The sequence below is a fragment of the Hesperophylax consimilis genome, chromosome 15, assembly GCF_061612785.1.
Source record: "Hesperophylax consimilis isolate HC1 chromosome 15, BYU_Hcon_1.0, whole genome shotgun sequence".
Classification (NCBI taxonomy): Eukaryota; Metazoa; Arthropoda; class Insecta; order Trichoptera; family Limnephilidae; genus Hesperophylax; species Hesperophylax consimilis.
The window spans coordinates 34,559,277-34,582,868 of NC_142850.1; the positions used below are offsets into that span (position 1 = coordinate 34,559,277).

General features: G+C 33.8%; 2 protein-coding genes across 3 annotated transcripts; both read right to left on the bottom strand.

The window, feature by feature from the left end:
• Nucleotides 1–1,295: 1,295 nt before the first annotated feature.
• LOC149417677 (retinol dehydrogenase 11-like) lies at nucleotides 1,296–23,148 on the bottom strand. The gene is made up of 5 exons (XM_089640500.1): nucleotides 22,643–23,148; nucleotides 21,695–22,057; nucleotides 16,115–16,236; nucleotides 6,815–7,029; nucleotides 1,296–5,327 (listed from the first exon to the last, which is right to left on the bottom strand). Exons 1-5 carry the CDS (start codon nucleotides 22,758–22,760, stop codon nucleotides 5,195–5,197), a joined length of 951 nt encoding a protein of 316 aa, XP_089496626.1. The 5' UTR covers nucleotides 22,761–23,148; the 3' UTR covers nucleotides 1,296–5,194.
• LOC149417678 (uncharacterized) lies at nucleotides 7,249–12,470 on the bottom strand. Of its 2 annotated transcripts, none has more exons than XM_089640498.1 (2): nucleotides 10,801–12,470; nucleotides 7,249–9,170 (listed from the first exon to the last, which is right to left on the bottom strand). In XM_089640498.1, exons 1-2 carry the CDS (start codon nucleotides 12,428–12,430, stop codon nucleotides 9,082–9,084), a joined length of 1,719 nt encoding a protein of 572 aa, XP_089496624.1. In that variant the 5' UTR covers nucleotides 12,431–12,470; the 3' UTR covers nucleotides 7,249–9,081. The 2 variants fall into 2 exon arrangements, with proteins under 2 accessions (XP_089496624.1, XP_089496625.1); XM_089640499.1 differs by having other exon boundaries at nucleotides 7,251–8,438; nucleotides 10,801–12,465.
• Nucleotides 23,149–23,592: the final 444 nt, after the last annotated feature.

A 23,592-nucleotide genomic window follows, 5' to 3' on the forward strand; every position in this document is an offset into this window, starting at 1 on the left:
ATCAAATCACAATGACATCAAAAATACTCCAAGTCATAAAACCACATTCGGACAAAGAAACTATATTTATTTCGCAACAAAACTACACAACATCCGTCCCCCAGATATAAAGCGAATTTAAAAGCTTAATGATTACAAATCAAGAATAAAAATCTGGCTTAGATTAATCAAAAAACTCTGAAAAAAACATTAAAACCGATATAGAAAACAAATTAAATAAAACTGAATAAGTTTAGTCTACCTTAGCACAGCGTCGCTCTAGTTTGTTTTTGTCCAACAGACCATTTTTGGCCAAATTGATTGAATTGACATGCAAGTTGTTCTCAGAAAGCATTTATTTATACAATACAATTAAATATATATATATATATTTTAATGTGTTTTCAAGACGCCGTTTGTCTTAAGTCCACCAAAATTAAACAACATTCCGAGCGTGTTTATCTAACACTTTGTCCTCATCCAAATTAAAAATGTGTTTTCTGCGTAATTTTAAACATTTTGAACGAAATTTACTTTAAAATAATAATTTATATCACTTTAAATCATTTTAGTAAGCTTTCAATTGAGCTAATTTCATTGTATATTCGTTTTCGTAAAAAAAACTTTGAAGCGCTATTCCCGATTTACGTTTTGGTCTGTTGGATAAAAACAAACTAGAGCGACGACAGGTCACCATAGTGGGGAGGGCTAGCGAATACAATTTACTATTCATATATTCACTATCATATTTGCCCATCTGCTCTATCACAAATTACGTTTAATTTTAATTATTTTGTGTACGTACAATGTTTAAATAGTCACTATAATAAAAAATTTAAAAACTGTTGTTTAAAAAAAGTAACTAATTTTAAGAGAAAATCTGAACTTTACAAGGCCAAGAATAAAGGTACTAAATTACCTTTTTTAAGTTCGTAATAGTAAAGCACACTTGAAGTGAAATGACACTAAACTGCGCTATATAAATGCTATGTTATTATTATTATTAATAGGTGAAAGCCAAATTTATATTAATCCTACAAGGCCAAAAATAAAGGTACTAAATTACCTTTTTTAAGTTCGTAATAGTAAAGCACACTTGAAGTGAAATGACACTAAACTGCGCTATATAAATGCTATGTTATTATTATTATTAATAGGTGAAAGCCAAATTTATATTAATCCTACAAGGCAAAGAATAAAGGTACTAAATTACCTTTTTTAAGTTCGTAATAGTAAAGCACACTTGAAGTGAAATGACACTAAACTGCGCTATATAAATGCTATGTTATTATTATTATTAATAGGTGAAAGCCAAATTTATATTAATCCTACAAGGCCAAGAATAAAGGTACTAAATTACCTTTTTTAAGTTCGTAATAGTAAAGCACACTTGAAGTGAAATGACACTAAACTGCGCTATATAAATGCTATGTTATTATTATTATTAATAGGTGAAAGCCAAATTTATATTAATCCTTATTGTGCAAGATGGGGAAAATAAACTAATTTAATTCTGTATTTTTGAGAATATTTAATAATCATTCTTTCGAAGCTCTATCTGTACAAACGGCCTCCATGATCGAGAACTAAGGCTCTCGACTAGCAATCCGAAGATCGCAGGTTCAAATCCCAGTGTGCGCAAGTAAATTTTATTTGATGAATCTGTGTTATGTATTTCACAATTTATTCATTAAAAATAATATACCATACTTGCAGCACGTTTCAGAGTGGAAGATACTCTCAGTATCGCCCTGGTGTAAGACCACCATTCGGAATTGAAACGGAATTGTTGCTTGAAATGATTTTAGCCGTATTGGGACTCTTGTGCGGTATTCACATTTTTTTTTTGGTTTTAATGTTAACAAAAAAATATTTTATTATTGGTAAGCGATGGCATCTTTTCCAGTCCCATTATCGCATTCCAGTGTCGAGTGTTGGACAAACATTGTCACGGTTCAATGGCAGTTACAAAATTTCAGTTGTGAAAGGGAAATTAAAAAAAATTTCTTATTATTGTGTAAAAACATTTATTTATCATGTTAGAAATAAAATAGGACCAAACATTGGAATTTGTATATAAATGTGATGATGTTCATTTAAACATTTTATTTATGTACCTTCTTATACACAATACATACAATTGGCCAATTGTTACATAATTACGTATGTATAGTATAGTGTGTAAATGTGATGAAAATGTTTTACATAATTATGTATAGTGTATAAATGTGATGACAATATTTTACATAATTATGTATATATGTGTATAAATGTGATGACAATGTTTTACATTTATTTTTTTTATTATTTTTTTTTATTGAATATATAAACACATTACAATAATTTACAAATGTAGATATTTCGAGGCTGATTGCGAAAAAATTAGAAATTATTAACAAAAAATTGCCCAAGTCAATTGAGAAATTATTTCTCGTGTTTGAGTTGGGGAGTGTTGTGAGTCATTATGGTTTATAGGTTGTAAAATTTCACTAGTTGATGTAGCTAAAAATTAACAAATAGCTATAAAACTAGATGATAAATTTGATAACACTATATAATTAAGAACAATATAATTAAGAACATAAGAAATTTAATTACAAACTAAAAAATAAAAAATATAACTTAAATAATATAATAGTTAACTTAGAAAAAATATAACTTAAATAATATAATAGTTAACTTAGAAAAAATAAGATATAAAAATAAAAATGTACTTATTAGGTACGAAATAATAGTAGGTAGGTACAGTACTGGTAGTAAATTGTTCAAAGACCGAGCTGGCAATCTTGTATGAAATTATGTATGTAGTGTATAAATGTGATGACAATGTTTTACATAATTATGTATATATGTGTATAAATGTGATGACAATGTTTTACATAATTATGTATGTATTGTGTATAAATGTGATGAAAATGTTATATATACAGGGTGTATCGGCACGTACCCGACAAACTTTAACCAGCTATTCCTTAGCATATTTGGAGTAAAAAATCTTATGTGCACTTTGCTGTCCGGTAACGTTTTTTTTTAATAAAAAATTTACTATTCATATTTTCACCACATGTCACCACTGTTTTATCCTTTGTCAAAGTTTGAAAACCCATCTGGCAATATTTTATTTGAATTCCGTTGAATAATTCACGTGTGTACCTATATTGGCGCACTTTTACAATCACAACAAAATGGCACGGCACCATTCGTCTCATTTTTAACTATTATTATTTAGTGTGTGCGAAAGAGCGAAGACGCTTTTCGACATACTTGCTTATAACAGGTGTTGAACACGAAAAGCAATGCCAATGACAGTGATGTAGTGTGGAAATTTTTAATTTTTTTGTTTTTAATTGAAAAAAAAATGCTACCGGACAGCAAAGTGCCTATAACATTTTTTACTCCAAATGTGCTAAGGAATAGCCGGTTAAAGTTTGTCGGGTTAGTGCCGATACACCCTGTATATATAACCCTTCAGGCTAATTTGTTCGCTTTTGGGAACAACTCATATGGTCTCATAGAAATCCTTGTATCTCCCTTACTATCATGGTGAGAAATATGATCTAAACGGTGTTAGAAAGAGAAAACACCACGCTTTATATGCAATTGTAGAAGTTAGCCACAAAAGAATTAAAATGTGCAAATTTATGAAACCAAAGGTTCCGAATAATTATGACACTTTGTGAATTTTATATTAATTATTTTTTATATGAAGTGACAAAAAGTGACATGCAATTACGTTAGTCTAATAAAATGATTGTTTTTTTCCTAACAGTAATTTTAGTTACAAAAAAATACCCATTTTAATTTTTTATCATGTTCGCAATAATATTTTGATATTTAAAAAATTATTTATAACTATAAAAATGCTAGGTGCTGGTACAAACTCCCACTGTGTAAAATAATAGTATACAAATAAATAAAAAAATATAGTCAATTACATAAACATATCAGTATGTACATAAATGTGATTTTTTTATATAATAACTATTGACATATCGCGCTGCAATTGTTACATTAGCGTTTTCGAGTCACACTCCCATGTACGCCACATAATATGTTTTGTGGCTTGTGGCATAGATGGAAGGGAAAATAATGTTATGGTTTTGTTTGCAGCTCGAAAATGCTGATTTCGGAGTTACCTAATTACTAAATGACCCTGCGATATGTGGATCAATAATTTTAAGATCATAACCCTTTCAGGGTTCCATGATAACTCAACACAGTGACAATTCAACACACTCTTGAAAAGTGATATAAAGTCATTAGAAATGATGAAAAAAAATTTTTTTTTAACCTAACCTAACCTAACCTACTTAACCCAGTTAATAAAGTTTTTGTTTCATCACTTTCCATGACTTTAAATAACTTTTTTAAGATGTGACGAATTATCATTGTGATGATTTATCCGGTCACCCCCTTTCAGACATCCAATTCAAATCTTTTGATTTTCAAAAAAAGGGTTGTTGTAATTCAAACTGTCAAAAAAATATTGGTTATTCGAAGTTTTCAAAAAAAAAATGTTTTTCACCACTAGATGGCAGCGTAATCCATACAAATCGAGGTGCACAATCCATGCATTGCAGAACCTACAATAAATTAATAAATAGGTATTTGCACTGTGCAAACACATCGTCGGAAAGGGTTAAATAAAAAAAAAACAGAACAATTAATATGTTTTTGAAACATTTTAAGATTTTTTGTTTTTCTAAAAAAAATTTATAAGTTTAGGATATTGAAGAAGCACTAACAAAATTAGAACAGATTGTAGAAATAAACTATATATTACATAAATTTCTTATAGGACATTAACAATAAAAATACATAGGTAGATAGTTTTGTTATAAAACATTAATATATTAATAAAACCTGATTTTTGTTTAAAATCTAAAAGCACATTATATCGACGGCAGGAGTTTTAATTGACGTAACAAACATTTTTTCCATTGTCTGATGCAAATTTGCTTGAAAAAAAAACTGCATTATTCTGTATACTTGAGTTTATATATGATGAAAATTAGGTACCAAATGTTAAAAAATGTTGGTTACGTCAATTAGCCTTTCTGCCGTCGATATAACGTACTGTATATTGTCTTATTGATCGTATACTATCATAACTTCATTCTCTTTGTATCAAAGGCTCAGGTTATATTGAGGCAGACGGTGGTGCGGTAGTGTGTTTTTGTGATGATGTTGTGATGATGTGGTGGTGATGGTGTTATCAGAAGTCATGGTCCTCCGTAGTGAAGGGTTTCCAGTTGCCCAGCTTCACAAGGTCGACGGAGACGTCCCACAGTTTCTTGGCTGATTCGGCATTTTGGGCATTTCTGCTGGGGGTCTTCGTGACGCAGTCACTGTTAACACAAATATACAACAATTTAGTTTTGTGTACATATCATAGAGCCATTAATTTAGCAATAGTCAATTCAAATTAATATAAACCAATTTAAAGCTCGATTGGATCCTTATTTGGAGAGAAGAAAGGATTAACTTATTTTTAATTTAAAACAACTCAATTACTGTTAAAATTGACTGTGAAAAATAAATTCATTGACTGTAATGTATATTTTAGAATAAATCTGCACATATGTCTAAAATGGAAAGCTCTGGTCCAAAGCGGGAAACATTTGAAAAACAGGAAGGAGGCCTTGGGTAGGGCTAGAAGAAATAATTGAGACATTAGTAGGAACCTGAAAAACAGGAAGGAGGCCTTGAGTAGGGCTAGAAGAAATAATTGAGACATTAGTAGGAACCTGAAAAACAGGAAGGAGGCCTTGGGTAGGGCTAGAAGAAATAATTGAGACATTAGTAGGAACCTGAAAAACAGGAAGGAGGCCTTGGGTAGGGCTAGAAGAAATAATTGAGACATTAGTAGGAACCTGAAAAACAGGAAGGAGGCCTTGGGTAGGGCTAGAAGAAATAATTGAGACATTAGTAGGAACCTGAAAAACAGGAAGGAGGCCTTGGGTAGGGCTAGAAGAAATAATTGAGACATTAGTAGGAACCTGAAAAACAGGAAGGAGGCCTTGGGTAGGGCTAGAAGAAATAATTGAGACATTAGTAGGAACCTGAAAAACAGGAAGGAGGCCTTGGGTAGGGCTAGAAGAAATAATTGAAACATTAACTTAGTAGGAACCTGAAAAATATGCATGACTTTTTGGCGAAATTTTTCAGTAAATTCGGTGGTACGGTTACTACATAAGTAATGAAATGTAATCTTTTCCATATTTTGTGGCAAAAAAGTGATGGAATGCTTATCTTTCCAATAATTGCAAATTTCGCGTTATCCTCGTGAAAATGGTAATTTTTGCGTTTTTCACAAATTTTTTAGGTCTTTTACATCAGTAATCAAAGGATGTTTCGCAATAATTAATCATATAATAAAACATATGTGAAATATTTGTGATATCTAAAGAAAGCCAAAGAAATTGTATTTTTAATTGAGAATAATATGTAATACAATAATTCTAAAAAAAAATGTTCATCACAACATCCAACCAATTAATTTTAAATTTCAATTGAAATGTTTCTATTACACCAATCACTAATATTAGGAGAATTGTTTTGTTCTGGAATGCCATGATCTCACCATAGATAAATTGGCTCAAATGGAACAAGGAACTTGTTTTGTTTCCTTAAAATAATTGACCACTCGTAGATCAGGATTACTTCTGAACCCCAAAAAAATTTTTTTTCCTTGGGATTGTAATTGCGTATTTTGGGGTGATGAGACTCATAATAACAGAAGGGTATACGTATGTATGCGAGTGGCGGTCTATCCTGCGGAGAAACAGGGTGACGTTCTCGCCAAGCTATTTTAGTAGGCCGACAAAGTACCAACCTGTAATAGAGGCCGGTTTGTTGTGCGCACTTCTCGTCCACGGCGCAGTAGATGGTGGTCTGCGCACCTGACTCGGCTGACTTGAAGAACAGCCGCATGGGCGACATGAGCACTGTAATGCCGGTAAAGTAGGAATCACCAAGGTGCCGCGTCAGCTCCGTGTTCACCGCGCCCGGGTGCAGTGAGTACACATTCACGCCCTCTATGTTGTTTTCCTGTAAAAAATAATTAATCATATAGCCCAAACACATAAGAGATAATTATATTAATTAAACATGTAGTGTCACTTAAAAACTTATAGCTTACTAGCCGAGGTGTACCCGGTGTTGCTTGACTTTTCTCTACTTTCAATGAATATAATATCCATGTTTTATATACAGGGTTTTCCAATAAGAGGTGTTATTTTGAATAGCCCGCTATTTCGGTAGATGTTACTTTTGAAGCTGTCTGTTAAAAATTGGGGATGATCCTTTTTGAATAAAAACTGGTTTTCTTGATACCACTTTACATTTATTTCAAACTATTGAAACAGGTACAATATTTTATAAAGAAACTGTGCGAATAACACTGCTACGATCGCTCTGACTTATGAGCTTGTTTATTATCGAGTTATTGTTGAGAAAAGAACGAAAAAACACATAATGCGAGCCTTTTTAAAGACTTCAAAAAACCACCACATGTAAATAAAACATTTGTCATTGTGATATCTAGCAGTAAAAATGAAACCTGCTATACCGACCAAATTGACACTATTTTCTAAGCAAGGACTCACACCATTTTGGTTAAACGTAGTAACTTCAAATTTCTAGACTACAGATGTCGGTAGCCTGCAAAATTGAACATATTGCCAGGGGGCGGGATTCAAAAATTGCACTAAATTTTTGAATGATAATCTATTTAAAAATAAACTATAAACCAAACAGAATAAACTAAAAATTCTTAATCTAAATATACCACAAAAATACTAACAAAATAATTCAAAATAGCAGAAATTAACAAAATAAAACCCCCTTTTTTTTATGCCCTACTGGTAAACTTATAAATTTAACTGTATAAAGACTGTTGAATTACTCTATTAATTAACTAAAAATAACTAGAAAATTATTAATCCTATTAAATAACCAAAAAAAAATTCAAAAATGACTAAATTACACACGTCTGCATACTAATTTTTACATATTTAAATAGTTCAATAACACAAATAATATAGTTTACACTGAACACAACACAATTATTGTTCCTTTTTTTTTTTTCTTTCTTCTCAGGTCTTCTGCTTGATCCATCCAAGGTGGAGTCGAGAAGATAAGCATCATAGTGTAATGTACATAATCAATCCTTGGTAAGGTCCGGGACGTCAATTACAGGTTTAGTGTCTGAATCCAGGGGCATCAGACATATCTTTGTGATGGGCCTCACAAAGACTCCTTGAGGTGTTTTTAGGGTAACAACTCGTACTACTCCATCCGCTCCAGGGTGTGTATGCAGAATTCGGGCCATTTTCCATAAAGGTGGAGGTAAATGATCTTCCTTTAAAATCACCAGATCGTCTTTTTGCAGTGCCCGTTGAGTGCTGGTCTGCCATTTAGTTCTCTTTTGTAGTTCCATCAGGTAATCTTGCTTCCATCTAGACCAAAAAGATTGAATTAGCGAACTGATCCTCTGATATTGAGTTAGTCTGTTGTCCGGTATCGCCCGGACGTCTCTCTCAGGAATGATACAGGATTCAGTGCCTATAAGGAAATGGTTTGGGGTAAGAGGTTGGTAATCATGGATGTCGTCGGATAAGGAAGTTAATGGACGGGAGTTCAAACAGGCCTCAATCTGACAAATTAAGGTATATAAGAGTTCAAATGTTAATGAAGAATTGTTAGTGATTCTATATAAATGGAATTTTGCTGATTTTACTGCTGCTTCCCACAAACCTCCCTGATTAGGGGCTCGAGGGGTTATGAACTTCCACTCAATACCTCTGTTCACTAAATAATTTTGAATATTGTCGTTGTTTTCCCTCAAGCTGGTGTACAGCTCTTTGAGTCTGCTGCTAGCTCCTTTAAAATTACTAGCATTGTCGGAAAAGATCTTTTCAGGTTGTCCCCTACGGGATATAAACCTTTTTAAACTGTTCAAAAAAGCATTGCTAGATAAATCCGAAACTAATTCCAAGTGAACGGCCTTGGTTGAGAAGCAAATAAAGATACATAAATACGATTTTGCGAGGGAGGCCTTCCTCAGCGTCCCACTTTTAATTAGAATTGGTCCGGCGTAATCTATTCCGGTGATAGCGAAAGGACGACTCGGCGTAATTCTTTCGGGTGGCAAATTTCCCATGATTTGATGACCGGTTCGGGGACGACATCTAAAACATACAACACATTTATGTAATATCTTTTTAATAGTATTTTTACCAAAGATGGGCCAAAATTTTAATCGTATTTCAGCTAACAAAGCTTGAGGTCCTGCGTGTAGGTTTACATAATGGTAGTGACGTATTATCAATTCAGTTAGCTTATGTTTAGCCGGCAAGATAACTGGGTGTTTTTGTTGGTAAGATAAATGTGTAGCCAAATTCAACCTACCGCCTACATATATTAGACCATCATGTAAGAAGGGATTAAGAGATTTTAAATTACTTTTCTTGTTGACGATGCCATGGTTTTTTAATTCTTTCAATTCCTTTTGAAAGGCGTGTATTTGAGCTGATCTCAATAGACATTTCAAGCCTGATTCCAATTCAGCCACACTTAAATTGTCGGAAATTTTACCCTTAACACTTCTGCAGTTATTGACAAATCGCAATACATACGCAGTAACTCTTTTCAATTTAATAAATGATGAGAATTTTTCAAATATCTCCCATTCTTGAATATCTGTGGATAATAGAATATTTTTGCCTTTGAGTTCAGGAGGGTTTGAACACGAAATATTTGATATAGGCCAAGCGTTGACTCCCTCGGTCAACCAACTTGGTCCATTCCACCATATTGCAGAATTTATTAATTTATCTGTAGTGGTTCCTCTTGAAAGTATATCTGCTGCATTGTCGGCTGATGATACATGTCTCCATAGATCTGGATCACTAAGTTCTTGTATTTCGGCTACTCGGTTTGCAACGAAAGTAGCCCATCTCGTAGGTTGACCTTTCAGCCAGCACAACGTTATCATGGAGTCACACCAATAATGTGTGTCGATCTCCACTATATTTAACGCTTGTTTTACGTTTTTAATTAATTTAGCCAGTAGCACAGCACTACAAAGCTCCAACTTGGGCAGGGAAATACACTTCAATGGCGCCACTCTTGATTTGGACGTTATTAAATGTGAATGCCGCTTACCGACATGGTCCACCGACACCATGTAAACGCAGGCTCCGTAAGCTTTCTCAGATGAGTCGCAAAAACCGTGTAGTTGTAGATATGTAGATTGCCTGCAAATAATTTTTCTTGGTATTTTCAACACATTTAGTTGAATTAATTCTTGAAGGTAGGACCTCCAGGGTGCTAATATTTCATTAGGCAATGGATCATCCCACGCTGCTTTAGACTGCCATAACTTCTGCATTATCAATTTGGCTACAACTATAATCGGTCCTAGAAGACCTAATGGATCGAAGGTTGATGCGATGCAAGATAATATCTGTCTTTTACTCTCGGTTCGACTTGATGGTTTCATTATTACATAAGAAAAATAATCAGATTCATTATTCCATATTAATCCTAATATTTTCTCAGTCTTTGGATTGTCAGTAATAATTTTTTCAGAATTGCCTGATTCGGCAATCTTAGCTTGGCCCGACTCGGCTGACAACTCCAAGACATTGGACCTCCATTTCCTCAAGGTCATCCCCGCAGACAAAAAGATGTTGATTAATTGCTCTTTTAACTCTCTACAGGATTCCATGTCATCTCCTCCGGTTAACAAGTCATCCATATAGAAGTCATTTTCTATGACCTGACTAGCTCTAGGAAAATTTATATTGTTATCCATACCAATTTGCCGTAGACTTCTAGTGGCTAAGAAAGAGGAAGGCCCCAGACCATATGTGACTGTCTTCAGACGGTAATGCTTGAGCACCTCCTGCGGCGACTCGCGCCACACTATCTTCTGCAGGTCACGGTCCGCTTCACACACATTAATCTGGCGGTACATCTTCTCGATGTCAGCCGTCAGTACTACTTGATGTTTCCTGAAATGCAATAGTTGGGTGTATAAGTCCTTTTGTATAACAGGTCCTGTCATCAAGGCGTCATTGAGAGAAATTCCATTTGAAGTTTTGGCGGAGCCGTCAAAAACGACCCTCACTTTAGTAGTAGTGCTTGATTCTTTTATTACAGCGTGATGAGGTAAAAAATAGGATTCACGATCCCCCTTTGACTGGTCACACACCTCCATATGACCTAATTCCTCATATTCACGCATGAATTGTATATATTGTGTCTTCAATTCGGGATTTGACACAAATTTTCTTTCTATATTTTTAAATCTTTTTTCAGCAGTGAGCAATGAACTTCCCAGCTGATCAATGCATGCTCGACGCGGTAAGCTTACTACGTATCTACCGTCGTCTTGTCTAGTATGAGTACTAGCAAAACTGGCTTCACAAGCCTTTTCTTCATGATTTAGAATCTTAGTGGGATTAATCTCCTCCAATTTCCAAAATTTTTCTATTTGGTGACTTATTTTATTTATAGATAAATTACAACAATCTGATACAGGCCTTTGCTTTGGGTACATGTGGATTGGTCCTGATATGATCCATCCCAGTTGCGTACGTTGAAGTGTTGGTCCCGATTCGAGTTTCAATCTATCGTTGGTTAGGATTTCCCAAAAGCTCTCCGCGCCCAACAGGATGTCGATGGGTGCAGCTATATTGAAGTTCGGGTCAGCTAGCTCCAATCCTCGTGGTAACTTGAAGTCTTTTTTCGCCATTGTCACTTGTGGTAAATTTGTTGTAATCTCCTGTAAAATCAGACATGATATTTCACTTTTATAATCAGTATGAAGCGAATTCATCTCCACTGAAATTCTCTTTTTTATGTGAGTGATGTTATTATGGATCCCAGAAACGGGTTTGTTTATCAATTCACATGGTAAATTTAATTTATTAGCAAATTCTGCTCTCATAAAATTTGACTGGGCCCCTGAATCAATCAGAATGCGGGCTTTAAAAATTTTATTGTTACTACCCACAACTCCTATGTTGGCAGTTGACAATAATATTATTTTTTCTGCTTTATCCGATGCAGAAAAATTCGATACTGAAACCTCGTTATCAGCATCCATATTGGAGGCCTCCCGCAGAGGTACCTCATTGTGTAGCAAGGTGTTGTGATTATCTTTGCCACAACGCCTGCAAGAAAAGGTTGCCTTGCAACTCTGTGCCTGGTGACCCACCTTTAAACATTTAAAACAAGCTTGGATTGATTTCGTAGCATCAATCCTCTCATGTAATTTTAATTTCAGAAATTTTTTACAATAATAAATATGGTGACCTTTCTCGTTACAATAAATGCAGTTGTTAGCCTTTACCGCTAAAAATACTGATGAATCTTTTTTGCAATTATTGTTGCCTAGTTGTGTTTTATGTAAGCTAGAAAATTTTTTCTCAGAAGCGTTCATCAGTTCCAATACTTGGGCTCTAGCAGATAAACATTTTAAGAATTCCTTTAACGTCGGTAATTCGTCTTGTAATATATATTGTTCCCAATTTTTTCGGGTAGCTGTGTCTAATTTATTTGATATTATATAAATAACCAATGGATCCCATTGATCTACCTTGACCCCGATATTTTGTAATGCCTTTAAACTAACGTTTGTTTCATCAATTAGATACCTCAATGCTACAGGCTCTTCTTGTTTCATGTCTTTTAATGAAAATAGAGCTTGGATGTGTTTATGAACGGTAGTTCTTAAATTTGCATAACGTTCATTTAATAATTCCCAAGCGGAAATGTAATTTAATTCAGAAATTTCTAGATTAGCAATTATCTTTAATGCGTTTCCCTTTAAAGTTGATTGCAAATAAAAGAATTTTTGTACGTTGCTTAAATTTCTATTGTTATGGACTAAAGTCTTGAAGGTTTCGACGAAATTAACCCAATTTTTCTGATCGCCATGAAATTCCCGTAATTGGAGGTTGGGTAGTTTAATTTCCACCTTACTTTGATCGACGGATTCGATCGCGCCTTTGGCCGTTGCCAAAACTGAGAAATATTGGTTTTCGAAAGCTTCTCGTTGACTATAATTTTCAATTTCGTCTGAATCCGGTAGCATTTCAATTTTCTGTTGAACTGCTTCGAATTCATCTAACAATGATTTCACCCGCTCATATCTTAATTTAATTTCATTTACCGACAATGCATTTAAGGAATCCGCGAATCGGGTTAGTTTTCCTTTGATTACGCCGCGTTTGTTTATTAATGACTTCATATTTTCCATTTTTAATTATATTTTGTTAATATCGGTTGACAATTATTTTATTTTAGCAAACACCCGTTTGAAAGAATACCACGACAATCTTGACAATACTATTTGAGAACACTATTCAATAATATTATATTCTTATTTTCAAGTGGGTAGTGATTTTATTTATAATATTGACTCTATTTAAGATTAATCTCGTTTAAATTACATGAGACCTGAATAAACATAAAATGGATGATAGGAAGGAAAGCACTGAATACTTATCTCAGATTTGCGATGTGGTCCACTTTCCTTAATGATTTCCAGTTTCAATCAATTTTGTATCCTTTTGGCTGCTGGTTCTTTGTTTTTTTTTTACATACAATCTCCTGATCGTAATCCGGTTGAAGGATCAAATGTTAAAAATTGGGGATGATCCTTTTTGAATAAAAACTGGTTTTCTTGATACCACTTTACATTTATTTCAAACTATTGAAACAGGTACAATATTTTATAAAGAAACTGTGCGAATAACACTGCTACGATCGCTCTGACTTATGAGCTTGTTTATTATCGAGTTATTGTTGAGAAAAGAACGAAAAAACACATAATGCGAGCCTTTTTAAAGACTTCAAAAAACCACCACATGTAAATAAAACATTTGTCATTGTGATATCTAGCAGTAAAAATGAAACCTGCTATACCGACCAAATTGACACTATTTTCTAAGCAAGGACTCACACCATTTTGGTTAAACGTAGTAACTTCAAATTTCTAGACTACAGATGTCGGTAGCCTGCAAAATTGAACACTGTCATTTTTTGACATATGACAAGTAGAAACTACGTCATTAATAAAAATGTGAGGATACACGCTTCAACAACGCATTGAAATTATTAAAATTCACTTGAGTGAATCAAATGCAAATCATCTTGAGTGATGAGGCCCACTTCCACCTCGGTGGCTTCGTCAACAAGCAAAATTGTCGCATCTGGGGCTCGGAAAACCCAAGAGTTATTGTTGAAAAGCCTCTATCCTCAACGTGTGACTGTTTGGTACGTTTTAAGGTCCGGCGGAGTCATTGGACCTTACTTTTTCGAAAATGAGGCTGGAGCAACAGTTCCCGTGAATGGATTGCGCTATCGAGAGATGATTAATAGTTTTTTATGGCCGGAATTGGATGGTATTGATTTGGACAATGTTTACTTTCAACAAGACGGCGCTACGTGCCACACAAGCAACGAAACCATTGATCTTTTACGATTGAAAATCAAAATAACACCTCTTATTGGAAAACCTTGTATATAAACCTTCCGGAAGAAATTCTCTAAATGATAGTGAAAACCTTATAAAACTCCGCCGCATAGTTTAGAAGAACTAAGTGCACAAACCGACAGACGCAGATAGTGACTTTTTTTTATATTATTCTAGTTTTATACTCCGCAGAAGTAGACAGAGAGGAGAGACTGCCACACAACATACTCTGTCTCGGCACACATTCCTTGCTTAGTTCACATTTATTTATCGTTTCATACATAACTCAAATATTTGGTTCACTTGATCGTGCCATGTCTTTTTGATATGGTCATCAAACAAAACATAGATGACCACAATGTTGCTGTTTGCATTGACCCTACCTTATAAACATTTTATTGTTAATTTAACACTGTCAGAATTTAAAATATATCAATAAGCATGTATAATAATATTATACAGGGTGTCCGGAAACTCGTAGTACAAGCGGGAAACTGGTGAATCTACATCACATTTGGAGTCGATTTTGTAGTATATTTTTTTTTTATTTGAGCTTTCGTTATCGAGTAAATCGAGTTTGAAGTTGATTTTTTTTAATTTTTTTTTTAATCAAATTCTTATAAATTATTACTGAAGATCAAAGTACCCAACTAATTAAAACTATTTGAAAGTAAAACAAATGAAGAAACTCGGATTTGAAGCATTATTTTGAAATCACCCTTCATTTAACTCGGTGTAATCATAAAATATTTCTGCTCTGCAGGGTTAAAACATCTGTTATTCAACCCTAAACACCAGAAAAAACTTTAACCCTAAAATAGCCGAAAAATATTTTTTTTTGGTTTTTTTTTTGAAAATGCTCAAATCAAAAAACTTTATGTTTTTTTGGGTTCCCCATGTGGTGTAGATTCTCCAGTTTCCCGCTTGTACTACGAGTTTCCGGACACCGTGTATATAATCATATTTTTTCTTTTTTTTACTTAATGTGAATACAAGAGTCTTAACTGCTCCCAAAAATCTGTAGCCCGTGAGACTATGACATCCCCGATTGGGGTATGTTGAGAGGCTGAAGGTAGTGGGGAGGGGAAAGAGATGGGGAAGAGGATGGTGAGGAAGTACCTGCCTTTTCAGATCTGGTCACCAAACACGGCTAAAGTCATTTTAAGCAACAATTTCAATTCTGAATGGTGGTCTTACACCAGGGTGATACTGAGAGTATCTTCCACTCTGGAACGTGCCCCAAATATATGATTAAATTATTCAAGTGATTGAATTGTGAAATAACACAAATCAATAAAGTAAAATTTGTTTGCGCACGCCGGGATTTGAACCCGCGACCTTCAGATTGCTAGTCGAGATCCCTACCCCTTGATCACGTTGGCCGTTAAACTCACTGAACAGAAATCTTTAGAAGTGTAATCTGAAACGAAAACTATAGTCGCCAATTCACTAGAGACGTTTAATTAACTCCTAGGCCCCAGACATACCAATGAAATTGTATAGAAACAATTTTTTATTTCAAAATGTTCAATTTCAATTTCACCCGAAGTAAGATAAAATTGAGCTTACTTCAAGCAAGCATACATGCCCACGACACACTTATGTAGGTTTATCTCTTCGGTGAATATAATAATGATCCTATTTTACCTTTAATTTCCTGGCCAATTCCGTGGTGAAGAGAACATTGGCAAGTTTGCTCTGGCTGTAGGCAGACCACGGGCTGTAAGATCTCTTTTCAAAGAACATGTCATTGAAGTCCATTTCACCAGCTGGAAATAGATAAAGTTGAAGTTTATTTATTTTACAATACTTACATGTCGAATGATAATACGGTAAAATGGGAGTAGGTCACAGAGTAAGGAAGAGACAGAGCTGAGGGGGAGTGGCGTGGGCGTGTCTCTGAGTGATTTGTCAATAAATGAATCTGACAGTATTCAGGCACCTCGCATCCATTTAGTGCGCGAAAATAAAATCTAACTGCGAACTTTACTTTTCTGCGCAGGGTGTGGTAATTTTAATGATTTCATACTAGCCCTTAAATGGATAGAAAGAAATGAAATGAAAAGAAAAAATGGACCTCAAACGGTAAAATTAAGCCAAACATTTAGTACATCACTTACAAGTAAATTTGGAATCCCTCAAGGCACGGTCCTCAGACCATTATTATTTCTAATATATGTAAATGACATTTTCCAGCAGACAATTAAAGGTGGATTAATCTCTTATGCAGATTATACTGTATTATGTATTAATAAAAGGTCAAACACAGGAACAAACAAACTTGCCAATTTCAAATTAGGTCAAATTTATCTCTTCTGATGTCAGTGGAGAAGATTCATAGGTTAGTTACATTACAAAAAGAATACATGGTAGAAACTTATTACAGAAATACATATCAGATTCATTCAGAACTAAATATTTTTGCTTTAATGCAGGACAGAAAGGTTTTTGAATATGTCGAAAGGGTCTGTATATGTGTTGGCAATTCGGTGAAATCGCGCTAATGGAGAGTTACATGAATAGTTAGTGTTAAGGTTTTCACAGTGGAAAAGATGGTGGAGTCGATTGGATTTAACACGGGCACGTATATTTACAACACTTTACATTTAAGGACAGTCTGTGAAGTTATTCAGTAATTTAAAAAGTATAAAATATCCTTATCGTTCTCTGGCTAGAAAGCAGCGGCAGTTTAGACATTAAGCACATTTTGTAGCAGGTATCATTTACAGGTTGTCTCAACATGTATTGTTGTAACTGTTTAATGCAATACTATTGTCATACAAATATTCATATCACCAAAGGGTGTATATAAAACATTAAATTGCGATCGTTAATTCCTAATTGCAATCTTTATTATAGTAATTAAGTATGAATTTAAGATGTTTAATGGACTGGCCCAGATAAAGCCGGGAAGAGCGGCACCAGAAAGAGGCTGGACCTGGAATGAATGGAGGCTGCTAAAGTAGCACAAGACTCAATTACGACAAGGTGAAGAAGATTAGACGAGAATTATAAATTACATTCAATACATAACACACGAATATCAGAATTCTGAAGACCGTTCTCAGAAATTCTATAAAATCTATGAACTTCAGAAAATAACTGAAAACAATAATATCGTATTAAACCACTTAGTAGCAATAAAAAATTATTGAACTACTTTTTTACTATCAAGTCTTTGTTTGTGTAACTATACAAAATTTAGAAAGGATGAAATTCAATTAACAGGTGGTTTGCGGCAGACAAGTAAAAATTTTGGCATATTCGCAATTGTCTTAATTTTAATAAAGAATTTCAATACAAGGTAAGAATTTAGTATTATTTAAAAATAAAGCAAAATTTCAGAAATTATAGCTATTATATCTGAAACATAATTTCATGAAAGTTTTCGGTGTGTATTGGCAAAATGTTAAATCTATTTTAGATAGGTTGAAGGGTTACCTGCAGCTGTAGGATTGACACAGTTGCAAAACAAATTTTTCTGCTATTTTTATTTGTATGTGGTAAAAATAAAATGATCTTTGTTTCTTGATATAAAATAAATCAGCATTTGCCCCTTGCACCCAACTGAGATATTTAAATTTTATTATTCCTTAAATTTAATGTGGTAATTTGTTATCTACGGTTTCATATTTTGATTTAATTTGTCTTTATTATTATTTTAATCATTAGATTTCATTTATTTTTTTAAATCATTTTCTATAACATAAAAAATAGTCAAAGCAGTAATTCGATAATCTGCGTTTCTTCTCACTTCCAATACTACTGCCTAAATCAGCTCAACTCATACTAGTATTAGAGATCAAAGAGACAGAAATAAAATATTCAACTACATATTATTTCTATTTATTTTTCGGAATAACTTTATTGAGTAAATATAAATATCCTGGGTTCGAGTCCTAGATGTGACCGTATCCTTTTCTGATTTTTCTGTTTCAGATTTTCGTTTATAAGTCGCTAATATTGTCTTCAATAATTACATATTATTTCATAACAACACGAATTATTCAGATCCTCATGTAGATTGCATGACATTGCAAAAATATGGGCAGAGGTGGCGGATGTATTTAATAGTTCATAAAATTACGACAAGTAGACTTAATATACTGAACAGATGAACCAATAGGCGTGTTTTGTAGGTGTATCTGTGTGCCCAATTTTATCTTACTTTGAATGAAATTGATCAAGCAATATCCATTATAATGACTAATGGGTTAGTATGTTGTGTGGCGCTTCTTCCTTCTTTAACCAACATTTCGGACAGCATTGCAGTGTCTGTCATCGGGGCAGATTTACGACAGATGAAATTATGGACACTAAAATGCTGTCCAAAACGTTGGCTAAAGAAAGAAGCGCAACACGGCACAATAACCCAAATATTATTCAAGATAATACTAATTTTGGAAGTGGGCAACGGGTACTGCCACCCCGAGAACCGTTTATCAGATAACCAACACCTCTGCCATATGTTACCCTAAGGTTTACTAAGTTTTGTGACTTAACAGGGGTTCATGAGGTGAGGTTTATCTAGGTCACCAACTGCATGACAACAGGTTGAATCGGGAGACCCTTTGACCTCTCCAACAGGACTCTATCGACATTATTTTTCTCAGGGCCAGTGAAAATCTCAAATCATAAATTAATAGCCATTCTAAGCCTATTTTTTTGTTTTTTTTTTTAAATGTCAAATGTATCAGTTTTCTTAAAATCGGTACAGATCACCCCATTTTAGGGGTTTTCTGTTCTGTGACATAAATATAACTAGCCTTACTAAAGAAAAACCCGTCTCTTGTTTTCGTTTTTTGCGTCTACGAATGATGCATGCGCATTATGATATTCTTTAAGAGCAGAATCCGCGGTTGATAGCTGTTTTTAAATATTCTTGAAATATGTTCACAAATCGTCTTTTGTTCATGAAATGGTCAATTTACTAATATATTTGTGTAATTCTACATATTTACAATTTATTTTATTTATTTTTCGATAGTTTTAGACAAATAGCATTTGTAAAATCTACTTATGTCACAAAGTTAGGTTAAAAGGTTATGCCAGTATTCAAATAGAATTTTTTGGTCTATTTTTTAGAAGAACTTCTTTAAAATTATGTTTTTTTTATTACATAAATGCCTAATACACGTGTTGATAACCATGTATTGAAGAATAGACATTTAAAATGTGCAAGCAATGAGTCAACCCTTCCGGCTAATTTGTTCGCTTTTGGGAACAACTCATATTGTCTCACAGAAATTGTTATAACTCCTTACTGTGGTGGTGCGAAATATAATCTAAATGGTGTAAGAAAGAGAAAAAAAATAAGCTTTATATTCAAATATAGAAATCAACCAAAGGAGAATTAAATGTGCCTTTATGAAACCAAACATACCGACGGCAATTTGAAATAAAAACTTTTGAGACTGAATTTTTACTAATTATTTTTATATGAAATGATATAAAAGTGAAATGACTGTAATGTTTGTAAAACATTTGTCTAATAAATTAAGTGTGTTTTTATATGCATATATATACATTTTATTATTACTGATAATGAAAAAAATAAATAAATATATGTAAATTTTTTTGCTATCAGTAATAATACAATTTGAGAGATACAAAAACTTTAAATTTCATGGAAACAACAAAACAACAAAAAAACTGGAACGTTTCAACTCCTCATTCTGTCAGACGTAAAAACTGTTTTAAAAAGGTGATGTAAACTTTAAATTTAACTTTTTTCGTGTTTCAAATTAAAATATAGCACTTTTTAAATATTAAAGTATATTACAAATACAAAAATCTAATAGGTAATTTTATCTAGTTTCTAAAATGGTATTCGTTTTTACAACATCTTCAAAATGAAGAAATACATTTAAAATACCTTGAAAAATTTTAAAATTCAATGACAAATTATTATTATTCTAACCCCTATGACTGGATAAGCAATGTATATATCTTATGTATCTTTCCATGAATTAGTAAGGTTTTCACATACACGGTCGTTTATCAATTAAATAAAATTTTCATCACGTTTTTTAGTAAGACCGTTATCTTTAGAAATAGATATAACTACATAAAGAAGACTTATTTACATTGATTTTTTTCTACTTCAACTTGTGATGACTTAATAATTGACAACTCCACCTGTGATTCTTATCACTCTATTTTTAACTTTTATCTGCTAGGAAATTAATGTGTCACAATGTCTATTCAATGATACTGGTAAAGTAATAATTGACTTCTTTTAAAGTAATGGTCGTGCCAAGAAATGACGTGTTGGTTAATTGGCTAGACTAACTAATCAACTAATCATCATATCGTTTATTTGCAAGGGTAGGCAAAGAGGACAGACCACCACACAACTGTTTCTTGTAACACAAATTTGCTCAATACATAATACATCATCTCACACATACTCTTCTGTTATTCTGACTCTTGACATGACCCGACTCATGTATTTGATTCACTTGTTCGTGCTATATCTTCCTCTCTGTATATTCACTCTCATTTGCATTTATATTCTCCTTAGGCCCTTTGTAAACAGAGGTACTTGCAAGCTGAGACTGTGATGACTGTGATCAAGACTGTGATGCAACCACAAGTAGCCTACCAATACGCTACTCTTTAAAGCTGGTTTCCGTACACGGCGCTGCCCGAATTATACTGAACTTGATCATATTTTCAAGAGTAGCCGTGGAATTAATACGATCTCAAATGACGACTAAATATTGTACTTCTTTATATTTAAAAGCATAAAGAACGTTCTAAAAGAACATTTAGTGTTCACCTGTACAACTAAATAAATGTTAATTGTAAAGCATTCGCCGCCGCTAAGGAACTACATGATAATGATGTCAAATGGACTCTTCTCTCCAATCTCAATCCACACCGTCTCCGCTAAATCCTTTCTAACATATTCCAGCAAATTATAGTTATGTAAACAAGGATATTTTCCCACCTCTAATTTAACATTCAAATCATGTCATTTCTGTCAAATGAGTTACTATGAGTTGCTACTGGTGATGCAAATGCAACTGGCGTATCATTTTACCAGCAGTGTCAGCAGCGTGCAACTGACATCAAACCCGAACACTAGCAAAATAGTATGGTGGACACTTACGAGTGTTGTGTATGCGTCGCACAAAATTCGAGTCGCTTGTCAGTATTTTCATGTACGAGTGGCCTCACACTCCTTTAGAGTTAATTAGACAAAGATCAAAAGTATGTACTTGCATGTGTGCGCCATTGAAGAAACATTAACAATCCTGGACGGCTTAGATTGGATAATCCTCGGTAGCAGCAGAAGGGTGAAAAGGAAATGAGCAAAGTGGTTGGTTCCAATCTGTGTCTCGAATCCATCTTCCGTCTTGCCTTGCGGACACATCATGATGCCGGCATTGTTGATGAGAAGGTGGATCTTGGGCTCGATCTGCAGGATGTGCTTGGCCGCCTGGCGGACAGAGGTCAGGGAGTTTAGGTCCAACTTGGTGACCACGATGGATCCCAACCCCTCCTGACCTTGGCACTTCTTCTGGACATCCTTCATGGCAATCTCGGCCTTTTCCGTGTCACGACATGCCATCACAATATGGGCACCTGGAAAAAAATTTATTTATAACAAGAGAAAAAATCAAGTTCAAAATTAACAAAACTTTGAAATTTTCATAATCTTACATTATTTAACACCAGTGAATATTTTGGTAACAATATTATAATATTAGTTTTTTTAACGAATGACAACTCGACATAATGATAATTCAATAATTATTATAATACTTATTTTTAGTTACCTACCTATATTTAGTGAAGAAATATTTAAAAATCAACAAATCATTGAGCACCTTTTACAATATTACATCCACATTGATGGTTTAGAATTACAAAAAAACTATAAAATGGCAATTGTTGGAAAATTGCACAAAAATACGCTTTTTTACAAATAAATGAAGATGTTAAAGGCTAAAGAAGTGATCTTGATACTTAGCCATCGATGTTTAACCACGATAAGTATTAATAAATTAACGTTTTATACTGACACAAATGGACAACATAAACTTGATCATTTCAAACTGAGCCTACTTATTTACTACCATTTAGAATTTCCATCTTTTTATGTTATAATCTTAACATAATATCAGTAGGTAATTAGGTAATTATTTCATAACGAATGGCAAATATTACCTCTCTTGTAGAAGTCCAGGACGGTTTCCTTCCCTATTCCTGTATTGCATCCTGTGATGACGGCCGTCTTCCCCACCAGGCGAACCTTGCTGTGGCACTTCCCACTGAACAGAGGCATATTGTTTTATTCTGGAATCTATATTCAATATCAAAATAATGTACAACTCTTGACGACACCTTATTTAACTGCCTCTCGCGAGAGGTTCACTAACAACACTGACGATTGACGATAATATTACTCTGATCACGCACACGCTAGTTTATACAAAAGCGGCAATGACGCATACCGATTAAAACAAATTTCGAATGCCTCCAAAAAAATATAACAACCTAATAATTCACACAGAATTCACATAACTTAACTATCTAGCTCCAGATATAGACTTCCAAAGCTGAATTGTTATTATATTATAGAAATAGTGATACAAAATCGAAAGTAATCACGGAACTCGCCAGTAATTTTATCACTGTTTATGTTTACATTCGCATTTGACACTTTTGACAGGTTCAGGTTGACAGCTAAATCTACTGGGAGGGTGTGACCATTAGAATAATTTTGTACGGAGGGTCGTTTTATGTTTGATGTTTGCCGGCAGGTAGGTTCAGGGTTACCAGGGCTGGGGTTGGGCAAGGTATGGGCAAGGTTCATGGCCGTTCAAGAGCGCTTTTCACGTAATTACAGCACCGATTACTTTATTTTGAGAAAAATCTTATAAGTTTGCATTTGTTGTAATTGTTATTCTATAATAATTATATCATCTGCATTTTTGAAAGAGCTGATGACGGATACTGTTTTTCTAGCTAATGAATTATCTCACATTTACAGATTGCCAAGGTATAAAAACAATCTAATCTCCCGTTTTGTTTATTTATCGCAAAAGAATCAAGATGGCTGCATTCACATCAAAGTTGAAAGTTCAGCTGCGGGATTCATTATTCCCACGTAGTGG